We start from the raw sequence: 22406 nt of genomic DNA, 5'->3' as shown, positions 1-22406 counted from the left end.
GGGGTTGAATTTATCCCGTGACCATGCTTGTAAAATCAGATCACTTGTATTTAAAATAAAGTTTATCTGGAAATGGCATTAATACAGCTTAACCCATATAGATTGATTGTATATATTTGATTATATTTGCTGTTTAAAGGCCTTATAACCACTGTGATACGGACGCTAGCTTCGTTAGCCCCTCTGTGATGTTTAGCATTAAGTCAGCGTTAAGTAAGCATACTTTCCCAAGTCAAAGTTATGTGGTTTGGTTGAATATACGATGTAATTCTCCTTGCTTTACATGTGTAGTTTTACAGTGACTTCCAAGTAACTACTTCGATAAGCAGTGCTAACTCATTTATGATGCTTCACCGTTTATTAGCATTGAGTTAGCATAAGTTGGCGTACTTTCCAAAGACCAAAATCATGTAGTTTGGTTTAATACACGATAATTCTCTTTGTTTCACATTTTACAGTGAATCTCTGTGGTAAGGACGTTAGCTTGGTTAGCCCGTCTATGATGCTTCGCATTACATTAGCATTAAGTTAGCGTAGGGTAGCGTACACTCATTAAGGCAAAGTTATATGGATGGGTTATGATCATTAAATTTTAATTAATTTTATAATGAACTTAAAACAGGAGTGTCAATAATAGCTTGACGCAAGCTGTTGCCAAACTTAACACGGCACACTTAGGGAGGGCAGTATGGACATTGTTCTTTTGTTCTCAGCACTCACTTTCTTAGTACCCCTGATTAGAAAGAAGCTCAAGTCCAAGACACACTGTAGTATTTACCAGTCAATCAAAAAATTCTGTTGAGCGCAATGAGAGGAATGAAGCATGACCACCCACGTCCAGATTAAAACACTGCGACCCGCAACAAGAAGCATCATCAAAGTGCCATTGCCCAGCAATCCCGCCCCCCTTGTCTTTGTTGGCAGAATACATTTCCTGTCTCCTCGCGGAATGCAATCAATAATATTTGAGAGATTAAGTAGAAGAATGGAACGACGGGGGTGGAAACAGCTGGCCAAGAGATGCTGAAGGAGCGAGACCGGTGAATCCTAACCAGTGTGCCGGCGCACATTTAGTGTGCCGTGGGAAATGATCAAATTTCACTGAATTGGTGAGAAAAATTATTGATCAAGAACAAATCATGTATCTCTGTCCATCTATCTATGCCGGCAACTTACAGTGACAGAAAGAACAAATAAATGATCTATCAGATGGCAAAAAGTATGAAATCCTCTATTTGGGACAATTTTGTTTGGCTGTGTGCCGATTTTCAACTTTAAAATATGTGCCTCGGCTCAATCAAGTTGCACCTCTAAATTGGTTTACATCCGCACGACTTGTATTACACTGCCCCTGGTGGCCAAGTAGAAAACCTAAAACGAGTCACAATTTTTAATTTTTTATTTTTTTGGGGTGGGAGGCTGGCTAAGAGAGTTTTGACTTGTTTTCATTTTTTTCATGAAATCTATTTTTTTAAAATGCAACATGTCTGTGAGCAGATCAGCGACGGGAATTTCATCCAACCAGCCTTGCAAGTGAGTGGCTTACAATGGAAGCTGTCAAATTCCTCCTCTGTTGCATTTTGTCAACTACGTCGGGAAACACTTTGCACCATCACAAGCTATTGTGCACAACAATGGCGGCAGCCGGCTCCTAATGGAGCCTTCATGTAGTCGGGGATTGCATTCTTCCCGTCGCACAATGACTTCCCTCCTTAACGCGGCTCAAAAGACAAGAAAGCGCAGAGTTCAATTTGCAAGCTCACAATAGTCTCGGCAAGTGCCCTTCGGTCTTTCAGTCTTGCAATGTTTTCCCAAAGCATAATTATGACCGCTCGTGTGTTCTCCTGTTCTGTCAGGCTCGCTGATGCCTTCAAGAAATGCCCACGAGCAGATGACATTTCTCAGAACGGGCGGCGGAGCGCCGGTTGTCGAGTGGTCGCCGAAGAAGCACCAAGATGCCACAAGATGGAAGCAAAGCACTATGTTTGACTAAATTAACCTCCTAAACATGATCCCTTTGCCACAAAATACCACCCCCCCCAAAAAAAAATAAGGTTTTTGCTTCGACCTGAGCAAAACATTGACTTTTTTTAATGCGAATAACTGAGGACAGATTGAAAAAAAATAATAATATAAAATGCATGAGTTAGCGAATGCCGCACCACGTATATACATGTAGAGGTTGGAAAACCCTGGAAATGTTTTACTTTGATATCAGCCAAAGAATATCAACAAAAGCAATTTCATGAGGGCCTTGTGCAGCGCATGCTCGGGCCTTAATAATGATCCAGCACCCGAGAGTTGGCCATAAAACCTCAACAAGGTGAAAGCAGCTCATGAATAAAAGAGCAACTGTTTTTTTTTTCCCCCCTCAAAGACTAATACAGCAACCCAGCAGCAGATCCACTAACACCAACGGCAATCTTTGATTTCTTTTAGCACATAACCAAGATTAGCACGCCAGCTTGTTGACTGCGACGGGAGAAAAAAAAAAAAGTGAAATGAAACAGGGGACGGGTCGAAGCTAACGTGTAAAGAAGCATGACACAGGCAACAAGGGCGGTCGAGAGAGCGACAACCTTGGGCAAAACTGTCATATTTGTCACATGGGTCAACAGCTACAATCTGGTGTGTTCAGGTTGTTATGAATTCCGTGGATTCTGTGGTATTGATTTCTGCACTGCCCCTAGAAATACAGCTCAATGTGCACCTGGATACGTGAATTTCCAAGCAACAGACCCCAAAATGGCACCTCCTCCACTCTCATTCTAAACAAAGGGATCCCTCAGGGATCTTTCTTCAGTACCCTCCTCTACTCCTCTGCTCTCCCATTCACCCCATCGTCAAACTTACAGACACCACCACCCTTGTAGGACTGATCAAGGAGGACAAAACTTTTTCGACTAGCACTTCACCAGTAGAAATACATGACACTTGTTCAAGGAGCACAGATGTCAAATTGTTCTCCTAGGGACGTGTACACGGATGATAAAACAGAAATCAAGAATATTGGAAGAAGGCTTTCAGCCTTAGTTTAACATCAAATTACCAGGAGAACAAAAAAATTAAATTTACTTTGGTTTCATTAATACATTCCGGAGTTTGAGTATCCTTCGAATAGAGTATGAAGTCCATGCACTAGTACGCTCTTTACTAGACTAAAAATCTAGACTGCAAATTTCCCCAGTGTGGGACAAATAAAGGTTATCTTATCTTACCATAATTTCAGTGCATTGGTAACATTTCAAGGCCGCACTAGTAGAATGATTGCTCTATTAGTGTAGTTTTCTTTTTCTCCTGGTTGAGCCTATTACTATTACTGGTGTGCGGCACCGGTCATTTGCTACGCTGGTTTGTTTGCGTACCTGTAGGCCAAAAGTGGCTTTGTGGAGACGCTACTGAATGACTGGAACTGTAAAAGCTATCAACTAACGCTCAATGATTTGTTTTTCACCTTCAGTCGCCCACAACAGTGGCACGAGTGTAACCAAAGGCAACAGCAATGATGTAACACAGATGACAGTTGCACAATCACACCATTGACCACCACACTCCAGCCCATGACATGACTTATATATATATATATATATTTTTTAATTTTAAGGCGTAGAGTCAAGATGACAAGTGGCGGCCTAACTGAAAAGTATGGCCCACGTCTACGCGACGCGCGTGGCACACAGTGGGATGAAAGATGATCCCCGCAGCCCGGCGCTGAAATGCGAGATGCGCGCTAACTATCAGCTGGAAGCCACACCACACTCCATTGATTTAAGGCACACGCCGTGGGCTCATTCTCCGCAACAACTCCCGATAGTCGCCCATCCAGACTGGGGAGGGATGATGTTCAATTTCAAGCAACAAGCCTGCACAGTACTTGGTTGGACCAAAATGATTCATGTATTGCCACAACACTACCATTACGGCATATTTACAGTACGATATTAAAAAGTGCATGGCAAAGAACCGAGACGATATATAACAGCAGTTAACAATTACTTTAATCTGTCAATTATTTTGTTGATTGACCGATGAATCAATTTTTAAAAAAATTAATTTCATCCCCTTTTTAAAAAAATAAGGCATTGTTTAAAATTGACATTGCAGATAATGCACAAACCAAAAGGAAGAAAAAAATGAAGAAAAAACAAAAGAACACAAACATAAATAATTCAGTCTAATGATCGATGATGATCCCATGCAACTCACAAAAATCCAAAATAATTCAATCCTAAATGAAAACTTGGGGCCTATTCCAGCTGTCTACGGGGCAGTAAGTAGGGGACACCCTGAACTGGTTGCGAGCCAATCGCAGGGCACACATAAACAAACAACTATTTGTGCTCATCATCACACCTGGGGATAATTTAGAGTGATCCCTTCGTCTGCCATGCATGCTTTTTGGATGCGGGAGGAAACCGGAATACCCACAAAAAAACACAAAAAACCTCTGCACGCACTGGAAGAACATGCAAACTCCACACAAGAAGGCCGGAAGCCGAAATCGAACCCTGCACTGTGAGGCCGACACGATAATCAGTTGCGTTTCAAATATCTATTACAATTTCATCAGACAAATGATTAAAGAAAAACTTAAAAGAGCTTCTGGAAATAAAAACATTGCCTTTTAATCTATGAGTTCTCTTAGATTAAAAAGGCAACATTTTGCGTTTGAGGTTCATCATCTTCATTTCCTTCATCATCATCATCATCATCATTTTTGCTGCACACCACAGAAAAACCAATGAAATGCAATCCGCCAGCTTGACTGTACGTCCACGCCTGCATCCCACCAGGGACCGACACACGGAGCCCCCCTCCATCCATCCATCATGCGTCCTTCCACTCACCACTTGCAGTTTCAACGAGACCCAATACAGGAATTGAATGGAAAAGCTGCAGTGCATCATACTGGGAGGGTTCCTAATATTTCGCAAGACGTGGAGGCACCCAAACAACCACAATCATAAACATTCATTTAATACCTCTCTCATACGCCTCTAAAGTCAGCAGTATAAGTTTGTATAGGGCATCGTTTTAGATTCTAATGTGTATACCTAATAAAATGTCCAGGGAGTCCAATGGTATGGGAGCCACCTTTAATATTAAAAAAAACAAAAACGCAACAGAGCGGTTTTTTTTATGCTGTGCAATTCAAAACAACGTTAAATATCATAAATGATGTTCCTACCTTTATTTCCCACGGAGACCCTCGATTAATATCCAATTACTCCCGAACCTGCGTCCGGAACCGGTGGACCGACCAACCGACACAAACGTAGCCGTCCGCCTCGCCTCTTCCTCGGCGTCCGGTGGTCGCCGCGCACGGTGCTTCTCTTGTCGTCACAAAGTGTAACGAGGACTCGGGTCGTCGCCAGTCGTACGACGTGTGATGTCGTTCGAAATTCACGTCAGTCGCTCCGTAGTCGAGCACCACGGAGCAGCTGCGTGTGGAGGGACGTCACCCACTTCCGTCTTCACGTGGAGTGAAGGAAGAGGGTCGAGCAAGGAGAGCAAAAAGAGGAGACGTTCAAAAAAAAAAAAAAAAAGGTCGCCATGGTTCCAAATTAGTGGGAATGAAGAAGCCCCCACCCACCGTCCAAAAATGACGAATAAGCAATGATATATTTTTCTTTTTCTTTTTTCTTTTTTAGATACAGTAATTAACGTACATAAAATTAATAATACAAAAATAATTCCTTTTCCCACACTGACGGTCAACATATACAAATATATTTACTTAAAAAAAAAAAAAGTGTTTTATTTTCCCGAATGATAAAAGGGTCATTCAGAATTGGAGGACATTGGTGTTTCGAAATTCGTGATAAATAAGCCTTCACTGTCCTGATTTTCTGGTATATATTAATCAATAATAATAACAATAAAAATAATAATAATACACATTAAAGTTTATGAAGTCTAAATCAATGCAACCTTGTTAAGCAACTCTCGTCACACGAATCGCAGCAAATCCGGACGAATGTTAGCTTTCTTTCAGGGGTAAAATCTTCCTGTGAAACTAGCTGTTAATACTGACCAAGAAGACAAACTTGCTTATGAAAATAGGTAAAGAAAAGTAGTACAGTGAGACATTCCATCAAGGCTAGCTATGTTCTAAAAATATGAAAAATAGAAAAAAGGGCATACCTTGATGTCAAGACCAGCATATCATGTGACTGACTGCTTCCTTCTTCTATCATGCTAAAAGGTTTATGGTACGAGGGTTGCGTGCATGTGGTGGGACACACGTTTCATTAAACTAATTCTTATTTAAAATATTATTTTCATGAAAACACTAATATTACCATCAGCTAGACGGAGCCCCATGAGGGATATGCCCCAATCCTGAAATGTCATTGCAATGTGTTGGTTTCCAGTTGTGTCATTGATAAGAACCACTATCGGCCGTCTCTCTGGGTGCCCGATTAGCCACCAGCCAGCAACAACTAGTATCGGGCCCCATTCGGGAGAAACCTTCAGGGTTCTGGTAGAAAACAAACAATATCAGGAAAAGCCTACTAGAGGATCAGAACTTTATTACTCAGAGGTATTTAAAACAGTGACAGGTGTGTGTCGTCTCCCATCTAACAAGAGATTACATGTGTTTGGTTCCTTCAAAAGTTCAAGCCTCATCCAAAGCTACAAGAGGGTGTGCAGACTTGTGCAACCACATTATTTCAGTTTGTTTGTTTGTTTGTTTGTTTTTGCAATTGAGTTGTCCAGGTTATAGGTCACATAACTAGTGGGAAAAGTTTGGAAATTATTTATCTTGGTCTCTGTTTTGAACTATATTTCAAACTGACATTCTAACAGGGGTGTGTAGAGTTATGGTCAATAGGAACATCCAGCCCCAAGTCAGTTATTAACTTATTAACCAGAGGAATGTGACAATCTCACGTCTTTGTCCATGGATGCAAAACGTGTCCGTGTGTTTTGCCTGATCATGAATGCGCAGGCTTCTACGCCATCCTCGGGGCGGGACAACGGAGCCTCTGTTCTCCCGAGTGAAGTGAGTTTGCCAAATTGTCATGCGTGTTATGTGTCTTTGGAGTCAGACGGATGCATGAAATCCAGCAATTTGCGTGGGAACGCGCAGAGAGCATGTTTTTTTTTTTTTTTCCTTTTAACAGGAGAAAACATGCATTCAGTTGATATCATCATTCAAAATAAACTAAATCTAATACTAAAACTAATAAAACCTAAATGAAGTATTTAAAAAAAAAATCGGACAAACCCACTTGAACTGGCACGCAACGTGGTATATGATGCCGATGCACCAGCCAGCGTACGACCATCGCAGCTTCACAGGGTCAATTACTGTTTGTGCACAGGGTAATTATTTCAGAGCCGTAACACTGCAAACATAAACGGCAGAGAGAGCAACCATCCAGATATCGACATGTGACTCGGGTCAGGTTTTGTCTGAGACAGAGCGCAAACAACCGAGCACCACCACACATGCCTCATGACTCACCTGCCAAGCAGAAAAAATAAAAGACACGATTCGTTATGGGTCAAAATACTCTATTGTCTTAGTGATATATATTTAATACATCTGGAAAAAAAGATGTCATCTTGTTGCTAAGTAACCAGCAAATCGCTGGCACAAGAATAAGTCAGTATTCGTCAACAACTACCGAGGGAATTTGGAGTCAGTTCCATGTCCAGCTTAGTTGAAAGTAATTCACCAAAGAGAAGCAAATACTTTTTTTTTGGTTTGTTTTGCGTCATGACTTCCAAATACAAGCCGACAGTAGCAAAATAAGGCCGCTATGAGAATGGTGTCATCGTGAGCTTTAATTTGAGTTATGGCTATGTAAAGGTTTGTTCCAATGTGAATTTTGCTGCTGCTGCATTGGTTAGCAACAGAGATGTCAAGTCTATCGAGGGATCACAAAACGTTAGAGCATCTTTATCTTTCAGGGAAGGGAACTTGTTTACGTGTGATAAGTCGCACTTGATCTATGCATGTGACTCTGTAGGTGCTGCTGATTTGGTTAGCAACAGAGGAACAACCACACATCCGGAAAGACACCAGACTCCATATGGCACCAGATTCTTGCCTCTTTCACAATAACTGTTCACGGGGCTGCTGTTTTGGTTATCACAAGTCAACATATTTGAAAGCGAGAGACACAAGTGCACGGCGGAATATTGTAGACAACATGCTACGTCTTCCACATTTTGTTGTGACTCTGCAGGCGGTGCTGTTTTGGTTAGCAACAGAGTAAGCGGGTTATACGGGCTGAAAAACAGGTTACGAACTGAGAGAACTTCTCATTAACAGGTTTTTATTTCCTTGAGAGGAAACATGAAGGCGTGTATTGACTCCAGTGGATAAATTAACTCTTAATTCAGGTGGCCGGCAGATTTGGGAACAAAATTAATTGGAGAAACAAGTGATTTTATCTGAAGGTTTGGAAAGAAACTTTATTTAAAGTCAAACCCCTTCAGATATGATGACAGCATTGGAAATTTTTGCTCACGGCTGAGCATTTAAAAAAAAAAAAAAAAGACAAAATACAAAAGATTCTTATGGCAACCACCGTACTGCCGAAAGACATTGAAATATCCCGCCCCCCCCCCCCTTTCTCAATTATACACAATTATAACTGGCATTCAAACAGACACAGACTGCATATTTGAATTTAAATATTCCATGAATAAATACTTTCAACACAGATGGTCGTAGTTCATTTGTATGGTCATCTGTATGGGCCCGTAACAAGACAAGACGTTTCAGGCGCAAGATCCAAAAAAAAAAAAAAAAAAAGAAAACACTTCATGAGACAATAAAAAAAAGACCCCTCAGCTGAGAATAAAAGTTTAAATATGATATTTCTAAAGTGCATCTGGCCAAGACGTGCCCAATGGAAATCAATCGGCGTTTTTTTTTGTTTTGGGGGGGGGGGGGGGGTTTAAATGTCTGAACATGCAGCAGATATTTTGCAGCAAACAACCTACACGTGCACACTTCAATGGATTCATTGAACAAATAAAATATTTTCACATTGATCATCTGCTGTTTGTCCACACCTTTTTTCCATAGGAGAGTTCAAGCTTGGCTGAGAGGGGGACAAACAAAACAAAAAACTAAATACAAAAAAAACAAAACAAAACAAAGCACACGTTGGTGAATAATATCCGTCCGTCTCGGGCTGAACGTGTTCTCCTTAGTCTGACGGGAGGTTTTCTAGAAAGAGCTTTCTAGATCTTGGGGAGCTTGGGAGCGCTGACGAGCGGGTTGGCGTCCTGCAGGAAGCGCCTCCCCGTCCCCTTGTAGTCGTACGAGCACTCGTGCGTCTCTGCATAGCGGTGAGCGGCGCAGAAGTTGCTGCCGCACCTGAACGACCAAATCAAAAGGCAGATATTCTTGTCACCAAGTCGGATCTATAAATAGCAGGGCTTTATTTTTAGCTCCACAACAAAAAAGTCGTGACTGGACACATTTTTTTTTTTTAGGGCCCGACCAATTATATGGTACAAGTTTTAAAAATGATAATTGGCTGTTTGTGCAGTTTTACGCTGATATATATTTTTTTATTTCTCAGGAAACAGTAAATTCCTCTCGGTTGTAAAGATGAACAAATTATGTGTCATAAATCAGTCAAATGTTCTGCCTGGCCGTGTACGTTTTCAGTCAATTCTTGCTTATCAGTGCATTCGCGTAGAATTCTGTACTTGTGAGGTTGTTCCTGCTGTCACGAAGGGTTGTTTTTGCTTCCAGCTCCTGTCATCAACTGCTGTTGTTAAGCCTCGGTCTACATCTGTTACTCTGTACACTGGTGGGGTTCCCCCCCCTCTTCTTCTTCAGGACATTCCAAATGGCTGTGGCTCATGTTTGTGGAACAACTCCGATTGATTTTGCATGTTCTGCTAGCTTTGCAATTTTGTGTAACTACTCGCAGACATCACTCAGGTTATGATGGTACTTGGAAATGCCATCTTCAAAAGCAACCGTGTCAATACGTTTTTTTTTTTTTGGACATGACAAGAATGCACAGGTTGAAATAAAAGGGCCCATCATCGAGGAAATAGCTAGAAATAGCTTGAAATAAAAGCTCAAATTTGGAACCCTTGTCTCATTTTTTCCTCTCGAACCCAAAAGTATTGAGTCTATAGCAAAATGAGTGAATAGGCCTCACTGGTCCGATGCTTTGGAAGGGAGATTCAACGACATCAATGGCGCTAAACTGTTAGCCTTGCTAGCATGAAGCTTTTCCGATTTAGTGGTCGCTGTTTAGGGTTACGCACAGTCGCATCAGATGGAACACTCCCTCGGCCTGAGCGATGCGGCGAAAGTTGCCGCGAGAAAGCCGGATTGCAGCTAACGGCTGAACGTTACTCTGATGAGTACGAAAGCGGCGGAATTGGTTTTGGGGTCTGTCGGCACGCCCTCGTACCTGCACTCGTAGCTGGTGGCTAGGCCGGTCTTCTTGCCGCAAAGGAAGCAGTGCTTGGAAGTCTTCTTCTTGGCACCCGCGGGGGTCTTGACTGGAGGTAGGTGGTACGTAGGAGTTCCTTATGTCGAAAAAAAAAAAAAGCATACAAATAATTGAACCGCTTAACTTTAATGGCAAATGAGGAGGGTGTGTTGCTGATACTGTCACACAGTAACAAATCAAATAGTGTTTGTCAAATAAAATACCTTTCGATCACAAGTGACAAGCATATGGCAACCAACCAATCAGCAGCTACAGCAAGAAAGTCATTTGAAGCAATCGTCCTCTTTTCTATATTGACGAAAACAATTACCACTGTTTTGTTTTTGGTTTTGTTGAAGGAAATTTGGGCTGCTAGTTTACTTTCGACAGTGACACAACACACTGCCGGTAATTGAACTGCTGTCATTTGTCCTTTCAACAGAGGTTTAAGTATTGACCCTTGAGGAACCCCACATGGTGGGCATTCGATCAGATTCAAAACTTCAAAGGGTTAAAATGTACTCCTCAAGCTGAGGCGTACGATCAATAGTCTGGATTCTAAAGATCGGTTGTTTGCACAGCAGCTGATTTGCGCGACTCCTCTTCATTATTCAGTCCGAACGCAATCCTCCCATCAAAAATTGCCACAAAGAATTGGGGATAATGAGAAGCTCACAGTGGGACGAGCCGAAGGGGGAAAGAAGACAGATGAAATGTTAATGGCTCATAGATTGGATTATTAAAGTCTTTTGCACACCTCGGTCTGCAACAAATCAGACATTTATTGGATCAGAGCTGTGCGACGCGTGCAAGCGCAGACTGGACGCGTTTGAGCGGCAGTCAGTGGGGACGTCTTCAATGAAAGTGCTGACAAGAAGGGATGTCAAACATTGCTCCATATCTTCGACAAGCACACCACGTCGACCCGTAGCAGGGCTCCATGAAAGCGACTGGTTAAAAATACTGTACGCCAACCGCTACAAATGTGTGAAATTACGTGTCCGTTATGCACACTGATCCACCACTTGAAATTCGAATATGGGTTTGAAAAAGAATATAACAATAAAAGAAAGTAATGAGAGGGTACCCGTTCAGTCGCATATTCCGCAGAATTGCGAACACTTCCTGCAAGGCTATGTTAACTTATCCCCACTGCTGCATACAGACATCAGTCCTCTTTTCAGCAATAACGAATGCTTTTAAACTGAAGGGAGGTCTTTGCACAATCTGCGAGGACACCTTCAAAGAACATTATTTTTCATCTCAAGTGAGTCTGCACAAGAAAGCGATAGGAACGTTTGGTGAATTTTCTCTCTCTTCTCTCCCATATCTGCTTGTTCATGCAGAATGGTGGCTGCGTTTGCCTTTTCGTGCTAAAGTGCAACAGGGGAGTTGGAAATACCGGTACTCCCTCTACAGTCGCAGAATTCCACCACATATGCAACATGATAGAGGAGTCAAGTTCTTTCCTGCAGAGGGAAAAAGCGGTCACACCCCGTGAGGAAGGAATGCAACGTATGGTAAATTTTTGACAGACGGTGTGTGGTGGGAGTGACTATGCAGTGCCTCAATACTGGCGGGGACTTGAGAATGAAAATAAGAGGACCGTCTAGGAAGTGAACGTATTCACACGTTAACTGTCTTTCTTACCAATTTTCCCGAATGGAGGCATGACTACCCCGCCGGAAACCAGACATTTGTTGACCTGGGGAAAGAAAAGGTCAAGTGAAGAGCCACAATTTAGCAATAACGCTAACAACAACAATGCAGACATATCTGTGGGTTTATCACTTTAACTTTTCATATTATTTGTATCAACAAATCAATAAATTATGCAAATATACTGAAAAGACAATAAAGCCGACCAACCGAAATGAAGCACAGTTTGCCCCCCCCCTCCGCACCCCTAAACTGCAGCCTTTGCAGCTTAAAAACTGCACCGACACTGACATTTAATTCAATTTGAATATTATTATTTTGACGCCCTACAAGGAACTATGCTCAAGAGATACATCTCGACTGAGAATCTTAACACTTGTATGTCGAGGAGGAGCTATTTTTAGCCGGCGCCGTTACTGGAAGTTACAGAGTCTTTGCCACATCACCATTTCCAGTTCATTTATTATTCCCCCCCCCCCCCCCCCACCAGAGTTTCGAGTTGTGAAGTTACAAAGGCTTCGGCTTGCAGTCTTAAATAGCAATGAGAGGGGGGGGCAATGAGATTATTTTCCAAAAACCATTACATTTTAAACAGACACAGACGGCCGTCTGCTCTTACCGTGTTCGCGGAGGCTGCCGCTCTGTGTCGCGCGGGGTCCTCCTGAGGGAGGCCCGGCAGCCTGGAACCCAGGATGCTCTGTGCTATGGGAGTGGCAGGGGGCAGGGGAAGGCCCAGCCCACCTCTTCGCGCCCCGCTTCCGTCGACGGGCCTCGCAGAGAGAGAAGCCATGAGCGGCGAGTTGCTCAGGGAGCCCAGTTGCTCTCGACAAGTTTGGTTGGCCATCTTGGCGATGCCTCTGGCTTCCCTCTTGGAGAGAAGCTCGGGCCTCTTGCCGGGCGACTCCAACTTGACGCCCCGCAGGCGCGCCGCGTGACTGGACATCATGGACGGGAGAGGGGAAGGACTGCCCGGCTTCACCTGTGCCGCGGGATGTACTTGAAGGGGGAGTGTGGCGTCAAAGGGCTGAAAACGTGGCTTTGGGGAGGTAGGGGGCGACGGCGGGCTTAAATGGAAGGAAGCGCTGAGCTGCGCTAGATCCGCTCGGCTGGTCAGGGTGTCGCCGCCGTTCCCGAGTGTCCAAGTGCTGAGAGGGGAGGGGGGCAGCGGCAGTTGGTGCGGCGCCCCGACGTCGAAGGCTCGACAAGCTTCCTCCGATTGAGGGGACAGATCCAAACTCAGGGGGTCCGCCAGCTCGCCGAACGAAGCGGCGGCGGACTGCGACGGCGCCGCCAGCCTGCCGGCCTCCTCCAATAAACTCACTCCGACCGCCTCGCCGACCGGCTTGAGCGGGTCGAACGCGGCTTCGGGCGAACCCCTGGTGCACAGCGGAGGGAGCTGAGGGTACACGCAGTCCCTCATCAGTCTGGTGCCGCTGATGTCCAAGCGGGAGACTTTGGGAGGGGGCCGAATCTTTGCGAAAGGCGGGCACGACTCCCACGGCTCCTCCTCCTGCAGCATGTAGCAAGACGGCGAAGAGAAAGAGGGAGGCGGTTGTCTCGGGACGGGCAAATGGGAAGAAGTGGAAGCGGCAGGCGGAGAGGGGTCCAGGAGTTCTTGGTCCGCTATGGGAGGTAGGTGTCCAGTGGACTGGCGAGACTGGTTAATCGGGGGGAGCGAACGCACCAGGCGCTGATGGAGACGCGTGACGGAAGGCGTCGGGTGGCCGCCGCCGCCATTGACGCCGCAGGGATGGAGGCCGACGGGGGGACGTGGCTTTGCCTTACTCGTCTTCTTCGGCTGTAGGATGAAGACCAGCACAAGACGGTTACAACTACAATATTTTATACGCTTGAATAATATTCAAAATAGGGCTGTTCCTGAACATTTGTCCATCTCAGGGGAAGGCCATTTTTCCACTTCCTGTCGACCGAAAATGACATCATGGGGCTCAGGTAACGATTAATCCCGCCCGGCTCAGCTTGCGAATGTCACATGAGCAAACAGGTGAGGCACGATTGGTCGTTACCCGAGCAACGGTGATGTCATTTTCAGGCCTTCGCATGTTCCAGGCAAGAATTCGAAAACAGATTTTGCTTGTACCTTCTTGTTGATGTTCATGTCTTCCATCTTGGCCTTGAGCAGTTTCATTTTACTCATGGTGATGGAGTTCTCCAGGCTCTGCGCAGCAGCGGAGCGCTCGCCACCGCTGCCGCCGTCCTCCTCGGTGCACATGTTGTACACTGAGCCGCCACTGAAAAAGCAGGAGTGCGTGTGTGTCGCTATGTCAAATGCTCAAAGAGGGTCCTCGGTTTCACATCACAATTTTGTTCCGAGGACAAAATTTATAGCCTCTTGTCAAGTCCAAAATTTATATGAAAAACATTTACAGGCCCTAAATATAAAACAAATGAAAATCTGTGTGCCCAGCGATAATTCAGTGTGCCTTCTTGTGCGGCGTGACTGCATATTCTTAACTCATTCACTCCCAAAGACATATTTATATGTCTTTTCACACTCCACACATTCAATCCCAGATACTTTCTTTTTTCAAGTTTTCCAAGACTTAGGGCAAAAAAAAAAGGGGGTCTAGAATTGGCTGGTACTGAGTTTTAATTGCACATCAAATTAGAAGATGAGCCAGAAACAGATGATTTTTTTTTTTTTGCTTTGATTTCTCTCAGTGTGTGTGACATCTGATCGTTTTGTTGGCATTTCCTTGAGAGTAGCTCCATCTAGTGGATGCATTGTAGATTGCATCTTATAATGTGGAGCACCCAATGTGTGAAAAAAATTACAAAATAGGCCATTCATTGAAGGTGCGCCTCATTATCCAGTGCGCCTTTTAGTGTGGAAAATACGGTAACAGCTGGGTTACAAAGAAAACCAAAAATGCAAATAGGTGAATTTGTGAAATCGCCAAACACAAATAAGAGGAGTTTCACCACATGCAGACCTGAGCGATTCAGACAGAGGCGTGAGGGAGCCATCTCCCCTGTCCACCACCCGGAAGAAGTTGAGCTGATCGCCTTCACGGTAGACCACAAACGTGACCTGTTTGTTGGCCGAGCTCTTCTCCCATCCTCCCTCCTTTGTGCCCTCCATCGAGTCCGCCACCTCTTTCACGGGATCCTCCATGGTTACTGGGAAAAGAAGAGAAGAGTTTCAGGAGGGTCTGCATAATTCAGGCACACACACACGCGCGCACGCACGCACACACACAAAAGACCCAGGTCCACCTTTTGGGTAGTCTTTTCCTTACCCCTTCTGGTGTTGATGGGACCTCCCCTCATCGCTAAGACCAACTTCAAAGTACAGCCCTCCGCAATGCTGCAAAAACACACGCGCTGACTATTAATGCGGCACCAAAAAAAAAAAAAAAAATCTAACAGAAGCCATGGAGCAAATGAAGTTTGGGGTAAAAAATGCGCAAAGCATCTGATTTCCAAATCAATTTGAATGTTTTAGAAGTCATCACGCTCTACCTCAAAAAAACAAAAACCTTTCCAAATATCAAAATCGCGTGATGCTGTGACTGCACCGCGTGGCAAACTAAGTGACAGGCGTACATGACACAACATGACAGGGAACCATTGTGGCTGCGGGGGAGACGTCTAAAGTTCGTCACTCATTAAGAAGTGCGGCTGAATAACGCCTACAGTGGATTTAGTGTGAGGGCGGGCGGCGTGGAGCATTTACCCGTAATCGTGGAGACAGTGTTCATCATCCAGTTCCAGGTTGTTCCAGATGAGGTGTTGCTGGGTAACTGGGATGCCTTTACACACACACACGCACACACACACACACACACACACACACACGCGCACACGCACACGCACACGCACACACACACACACACACACACACACACACACACACACACACACAGAAATCAATAGAGAGCTCCACAGGTTTTAGAGCACCGTGAATACAAGTCACACAAGCTGCTGCATGACTGCCCTCTATCGACAGGTCAACGCTACTGCAAATGGGGACCTGCTTCATCATTCTTTTGCCATTTCTGCACTGCACTTGTTTGGCTTTATTTACTGCCCAGTTTTATCTTTTTATTGTTTTGCACTTTGTGTCCAAACTTGGTTTTACAAAGTTGAATTTCACATCAGAGATGGGCGAGACGCTCCTCCAGGCCAAACCCGCTGAAAAATGCACTTATACATTCGATACGTTGTTGGTAGTAAACGGTTGGGGATTGCAGTTGATGAATATAAAGAGAGTCACACTGACGCTCACAAACCGAAGCCTGCTGAGCTTTCAAAGCCATTCGTTAAAGACAGGAAAATCAGTTTCTTCGCAACCTTTTTTTTTTTCGTACCTTCAAGCTTTTGAATCTTGGCCTTCACTGAGATGATGGCCTCAAAGGGCAACACGCGCAGTTCGAAACACGTCCCGGTCAGGGTCTCGATGAACAGCTCCATGGGGTCGTACAGAGGAAGCTTGTGGTGAAAAGCTCCCACGCGGTTGCCGTTGAAGAAGGGAGGCTCCTTCCTGTCGGTCATCTCGGCCGGGCGGTGAGGGAGGGAGGGCGTGGGGGCTTTAGGAAGGTAGCCAAAGCGGAGGTGTGGACAAAGCTGTGGGAGAGAGGGGCAGGTTGCGCTTCCTGGATGGGGGACCGTCACTCATTATGTGGGAGGACCACAACTGTGAAGAACAAAATAAAAAAAAAAACATCAGATCGAAAGGTCAGGGTGTCATTTCAATAAGCGTCTTAATGACTCGACATGCGTTTCCTCCTGTAGTGGCCAATAAGATTTATTTACCGAACACTCCTGTTTCTGCGGGTCAAATTGTAAATGTCAATTTCTTTCACTACATACAGCCACGCCTTGAAAGAAAGGGAAATGTTTAATTTTAAATCACGCGTCAACGCTATTCTTTGTATTTTGTTAGTTGTTTCTATAGAATTAATGGGCGTGTGTTAAACTATTACGACAAGTTGTAAATTTGGTTTGTGACCACTGTAGTAGTAAGCAAACAGTCCTGCCTTGAGATACAAGTGAACCGACTCGTCACTCTCACACAATGCAAAGAGACCCCAACTTTGATGTCAAGACATTTTTCTGATTGGGGGGCGGGAAGTGACATTTTTTGTAGGGCTAAAACGGATTAACATGTTGATTCATTTCAATGGTAGGGATGATTTGAGATACCTGTGTTTTGAGTTACACTTTGGTCATGGAATGAATTAATCTTGTATGTCAAGGCATCCCTTCTCTGATTGTTTTTTTTTTTTTTTGTGGGGCTGTAATTTTTTTTTTTTTTTTGTGGGGCTGTAACAGATTAACAGTATGTTAATTTCATTGGTGAGGGATGATTTGAGGAACCTTTAAATTACGAGTTTAGTCATGGATTGTGTAGGTCAAGGCACCACTTTTCTCATTGAAAACCACATTGACATTTACTTGTGGGGCCGGAACGGATTAATAGCATCTTAATTTATTTCACTGGGGAGGGATGATCTGACATATACCTATGTTTTGAGTTACAAATTTGGTCAAGGAATAAATTCATCATCAAGGCAACACCTTTTTTATGTATTTTTGGCTAACCTAAGATGGAGGCAAACTATTACAAACAGCTCAGTATGATGCAGTGGAGAAAGCACAATTAAAAAAAAAAAACACATTGCTTATTAACACTGTCTGTCAGCATCGATCAAACACTCAATGGTGTGTGGCCTGTGAATGCAACACACAAAGCTGCAACATGCCATTGCCTTTGTGGCATCATCATCCTTGTGGGGGGTTTGGGGGGTGCAACTGGACAGGTGTACCTAATGTTATGACCACCCGGTGCACAATAGCTGATTAAAACGAAAGAAAGAAAGCGGTACACAATGGAAAATTATGGGATGTCTTGCTTTCTCTGTGGGCTGCCCACATCAACGAGGCCTTTACGAGGATGTTTGAGATGAGGCGCTTACAAGCTACGCTGACAGAAAAGGTAGCAAAAGTCAAACATAGCGTTAAAACAGCGACAGGGGATGTTCATTGAAGCGACAGTGTTCAATGGCAAGCAAGCGTCTTTCGAGACAACGGTGACGTAGGCAGTATTTTAACATTCGCTTTAAAAAAAAAGGAGAGAGGTGAAAGTGTTGCTTACCGTGAATAGCAAGGAGGCGAGCTACGGTCTAGCGGACGCTGCTGTCCTTAGCCGACGTTGCCATGTTAGCCAACAACTCAAACAATGGCTACAGCTCCACACATACGGCGAGCTAGTTAGCCGTCGAGCTAGGCTACGCCCGTGGGCACCGTCCTCGATCCCCGTGTGCCGGTGTCGCTGTCGTGGGCGGCGTTACGTTCACGAAAACAGAGCATTGCATCACGTCCAACGCCACAAACGGAATGACCCCGGGTCGCGTCTGCGGTCGGTCGCCGTGTTCGCGACGCCGTCGTACCTGTCACGCACGCCGGGGGAGGGCGAAGCGGCACCTCCGTGGCTGACTTTGATTGACGCCATGAGGTAACCAATTGTAGCGAGGAGGAGGAGTTAAAGGTGGGCTTTGTTTGATTGACATCATAATCTAACCAGTTGTTGTCTTGAAAAGGGCAAATAAAGGCGGGGCAGAGATTTGATTGACATTACTTTTACCAATGATTTTGAGTGTTTATACGAAGGTGGGATTTGGACGGGTCTCCCATTTGATTGACAATCACAATGTTGCAAAGCGTTGCTCGTTGATTGCAGAAGAGCTTACAAATGTTTGTTCTTTGTGTTCAATCGAACACTGTTAATTGGAAACATTTCAAAATTCCTTAAGAATGTGTAAATATTTCTTGTAGAATTTAATGTGAACATAACTTGGAGTATTTCTATGTTGCAATAGTTTATTGTGCTAAATGTTCATTGTAACTCCTTTAAGACTCATATTTCTTGTTTTTATGCTGATAATTTCATAGTTTCTACATTTTGTTTTCTAGCTCCTTTTTTGTAAATGTTTATCATTCAAAGCCTCGAAGAATTGGAGCCAGAAAATCTATCAGAGCTTTTTTTCCCCTCCAAATTAAGATCATATACTTGTTTAAACTATTGTTGAACACGTTCAGACTGAATCAGTTCAACATTTTGAAAATATTTTCAAAACCATCTGTTGCGTGGAAAGGCTCGAAGAAGGCGAGAAGACAGCTGACAAGTTCGTTTCCAAAAGGAGGTATAAGTCAAATGTAATTAATATCCTTCTATTCTTGGCCAACCACTCATTGAGTACAGACTCTTGACTTTTGTTGCGTATGTTTAGAATAAAACAATGAATTCAACTTTGAAACTAAAAATGTAAAATGAATAACGTCATTTTTTTGCAGAACAACAATAATGGATTCATAGTGCTTTGGAAAAAGAGCTAATTTTGACAGCATTTTGAAAAACAGAAAACATCCCCTCCCTCCAAGAAATAACCACACACATTTTAGATACTATAAAATATGTTTCATTTTAGTTCATAAAAATGACATTTCTTTTTCGTCACAGCAAAAGTTAAGAAATGGGTGAATTTCTTATTCTTGATAAAAATATGGTCAAAAAGCTTCCGAGCCGAGTTGACAAAAGCATGACATGGCACCTATAGACAAGAAATCTCAACATGGCACAGCCAAAAAAAAAAAAAACAATCTACCAGTATTGTTAATTCCTCCAGGCGCTAAGGCTAAGTAGAAGGGTACGCTCATAAAGTGCTATCATGTCTAATTATTAGCAGTCCTTACTCAATGTTACGTAAGAAGGATACAATGCAAATAAATGGATGAATCTGGGATGCGCCATCGATCATAACGATATATAAATATTTCCAACAGTGCGTCCGATCTCTTCCGGGTTCAGCAATCAAAAAAATACGATGCCGTTGATCCACAGCTCAACTTCAATTCCTCCCGAGAGCATTAAGCGGATCGTCGAACATGTTCGTCGAGTCCACTGTTGTGCTGGTCCCCTGTGATGGAGGTGAGGTTTTTGCTTTCGGAGTCGCCTTTGTCGCCGTTTTGACTGTGCTTGGTGCAAAAATGTCATCTTAAAGAAAGAAAATGTTTCATTACAAATCATTTGAAACGAGGAATTTCCTCAGGTCGGAAAATACAGAATATCTGCCTGTGCTTTGGCTTACCCATGTCGTCGTCAAAGATGGACCTGCTGGCCTCCTTGGCCTTGGCCTTCTGTTTTGGTGCGAAAGAGTCCGCCAGGTCGGCAAAGATGTCGATGTCGTCAAACAGATTGACATCGGTGGGCTTCTCTGTGCCCTCTTTGTGGGCTTTAGGCAAGACGGCAACGTCGTCCTGTGAAGACAGAAATGTCGCTGAGGATGCATGATGTTTTCTAGAAAAGAAGACTAATAAGTCATGTTGCACAAGAAACAAACAAGAACACATTTTTAACACATCTAGATGTACATAGCATTGAATAAAAGCCGGACTCCTGAAATGTTTGTCTCATATTCATCTTTTGATCTGAAACCTAACTGTCTTCATGGTACAACAAAAACAGAGGAAGGAATTGACCGTGCCGTTTCAATACTTTTGAAGGGCACTATACACACTCCGATTCAAAAGTTTAGACACACATTCTAGTTACATGAAAAGAGAAACCGTGTCCAAACCTTTGACTGGTAGTGTAATTTGAGGAAATGGAAGTCACCTCAAAAATATCCTGCTTTGGAAAACTGTCGCTGCTCTTGACGTCTTGGCCACTTGTGGACGTAGCCGTCGAGCTGCTCTTCACTCCAAAGAAGTCGTCGTCATCGTCGTCATCTTCCATAAAGGGTGACGACTTGGACGTCTTTGCTGCCATTTTTGGTTTCACCGTCTGGAAAAGGTCATCGCTGTTGTCGTCGAAAATGGACGGGAGGTTGCTTACGTCCGTCTTTGGTACCGCCGCAACCGGATGTTCGGCCTTTTTGGTGGGGGGTTTGGCGGCAGAGGTGAAAAAGCCGTCGGAAGCAAAAATGTCATCCTCCTCAAGGGGAGGCAGCACCTTGCCTTGGTTGCCGTCCTTACTAGAGTCGAGCTTCTTGGCGTGGTTGGCTACAGGCAGCGTCGGCAAAGAAGGCTTGGTGGGGATTTGAGCCGGGTGAGGTCGAGAAGGTAAGGGCGAGGATGTAATAGGAGCCGAGTTCTGTGAGGTAGGAATCTGACTCAAGTGGCCTGACGGGGGCAGGACGGCTGTAGATGAGCTGGAGGAGGCTACGGGGAGACTCCCAGCTGGAATGTCATCTTGTTCCTCCGCTGTTCTTTGAGACGCTTGCCTTGCCGCTCTGGATTGTGGTCTTCGATGGATGGAACCTTTGACACGACTCTGGGCAAAAAAAAAAAAAGATTTCCAGTCAGAGTTGGCAGAAGGCACATATTGTACACTGGAAAAATAGGATTAGCAGTTAGGCATTCAAGAATTTGCATCATCTGCCAGCCAAAGCAATAAAATCACTTTGGCGCCATCTGGTGGAATGTTTGTTGTTTTTGCTGTTATGTTTAACTAGAGTGTTTCTTTTTTTTTTTTCTGAATATGAGAGGTCCTGTTTTTCTGCCGGTTGTTGAATGCACTTCTTGCGGAGTCAGACAGTAACTCTAAAAGACGCAATTAGTAAAATAGCTGCTGTAGTCGACTTTGCTGTTCCATTTTTCCTGTATTCCTGGTCGTGTAAAGTGTGCATATTTGTTTGCCTGTGTGTGACGCCACGTCAGTTTGTGCTTGCACGTGTGCAGGGTAATAATACTGATGAGCCTCATGTGTAGTTTTTTTTTTGTCGTCTTGAATAATCTCACTTCTCAATTCAGTCATTTGATATGTTACATCAAATTCATTACTGTGTGCATGCTAGATGCATGGCGTTGGTGCTTTACAATCCTCTCAGTTTTAAATGCTGCGTCACTATGTTCTAGGATCTATAATCAATTAAACATTCCTTCAAGGGGAGTTGTCAATAATGTTGTGGCTGACCAGTCCGGACATATTCACCGCCCACCTTATTTGCACTCTGCAAAGTCTGAACCTGGAGCGGTGCATCAAAGCTGACTCCCGCCTCACTGTCTGTCCGCGCTCCGATTGGCGTCGTAGCAGGACTGGGGCTCATGCTGGAGCTGGAGACCCCGGAGGAGGAACTGGGATCCAGACCCGGCAGCACACTGACGGCCCCCGGCATGCTGGGGGCTGAGCCAGGGAGGAACACAGCGGGATTGATCTTTAGACTCGCCTTAAAAAAAAAAAAAAAAAAAAAAAAGTACATTGACAGTAGAAACCACATGTAACAACTTTTTTTTTAATGTGTGCAAGCATTTTAAGAGGAGAAAAAAAAGGCTGGATTTACAGTGAACTCGCTTTTTTTTTTT

General features: G+C 44.1%; 3 protein-coding genes across 8 annotated transcripts in view; all 3 read right to left on the bottom strand.

The window, feature by feature from the left end:
* Nucleotides 1-5645, bottom strand: part of marchf8 (membrane-associated ring finger (C3HC4) 8) — a 50944-nt gene extending 45299 nt beyond the window's left edge. Inside the window, exon 1 of one of the 5 annotated variants that reach the window (XM_019859871.1) lies at nucleotides 5189-5645. The gene's annotated coding sequence lies outside the window, so the exon portion shown is untranslated. The remainder of the gene's footprint in view (nucleotides 1-5188) is intronic. The other 4 variants (XM_019859872.1, XM_019859873.1, XM_019859875.1 and 1 more) reach the window with 4 other exon arrangements.
* Nucleotides 5646-8403: 2758 nt separating this feature from the next.
* zfand4 (zinc finger, AN1-type domain 4) lies at nucleotides 8404-18549 on the bottom strand. 2 transcript variants are annotated; one of them, XM_019859905.1, is made up of 11 exons: nucleotides 18199-18549; nucleotides 16412-16737; nucleotides 15778-15853; nucleotides 15341-15408; nucleotides 15035-15221; nucleotides 14182-14332; nucleotides 13384-13878; nucleotides 12700-13353; nucleotides 12072-12126; nucleotides 10401-10518; nucleotides 8404-9340 (listed from the first exon to the last, which is right to left on the bottom strand). In XM_019859905.1, exons 2-11 carry the CDS (start codon nucleotides 16593-16595, stop codon nucleotides 9205-9207), a joined length of 2124 nt encoding a protein of 707 aa, XP_019715464.1. In that variant the 5' UTR covers nucleotides 16596-16737; nucleotides 18199-18549; the 3' UTR covers nucleotides 8404-9204. The 2 variants fall into 2 exon arrangements, with proteins under 2 accessions (XP_019715464.1, XP_019715463.1); XM_019859904.1 differs by having other exon boundaries at nucleotides 12700-13878.
* Nucleotides 18550-19499: 950 nt separating this feature from the next.
* washc2c (WASH complex subunit 2C) overlaps nucleotides 19500-22406 on the bottom strand; it is a 14778-nt gene continuing 11871 nt past the window's right edge. Inside the window, exons 25-28 of the mRNA XM_019859794.1 lie at nucleotides 22043-22270; nucleotides 20719-21375; nucleotides 20192-20360; nucleotides 19500-20097 (exon numbers count right to left, since the gene is read on the bottom strand). Of these exons, the coding sequence (XP_019715353.1) occupies nucleotides 19952-20097; nucleotides 20192-20360; nucleotides 20719-21375; nucleotides 22043-22270 (1200 nt within the window). The 3' untranslated portion in view covers nucleotides 19500-19951. The remainder of the gene's footprint in view (nucleotides 20098-20191; nucleotides 20361-20718; nucleotides 21376-22042; nucleotides 22271-22406) is intronic.

Source organism: Hippocampus comes, unplaced genomic scaffold (genome assembly GCF_001891065.2).
Source record: "Hippocampus comes isolate QL1 unplaced genomic scaffold, H_comes_QL1_v1.1 scaffold64, whole genome shotgun sequence".
In the NCBI taxonomy this organism is placed as follows: domain Eukaryota; kingdom Metazoa; phylum Chordata; class Actinopteri; order Syngnathiformes; family Syngnathidae; genus Hippocampus; species Hippocampus comes.
This window is presented reverse-complemented; position numbering and strand designations above follow the sequence as displayed.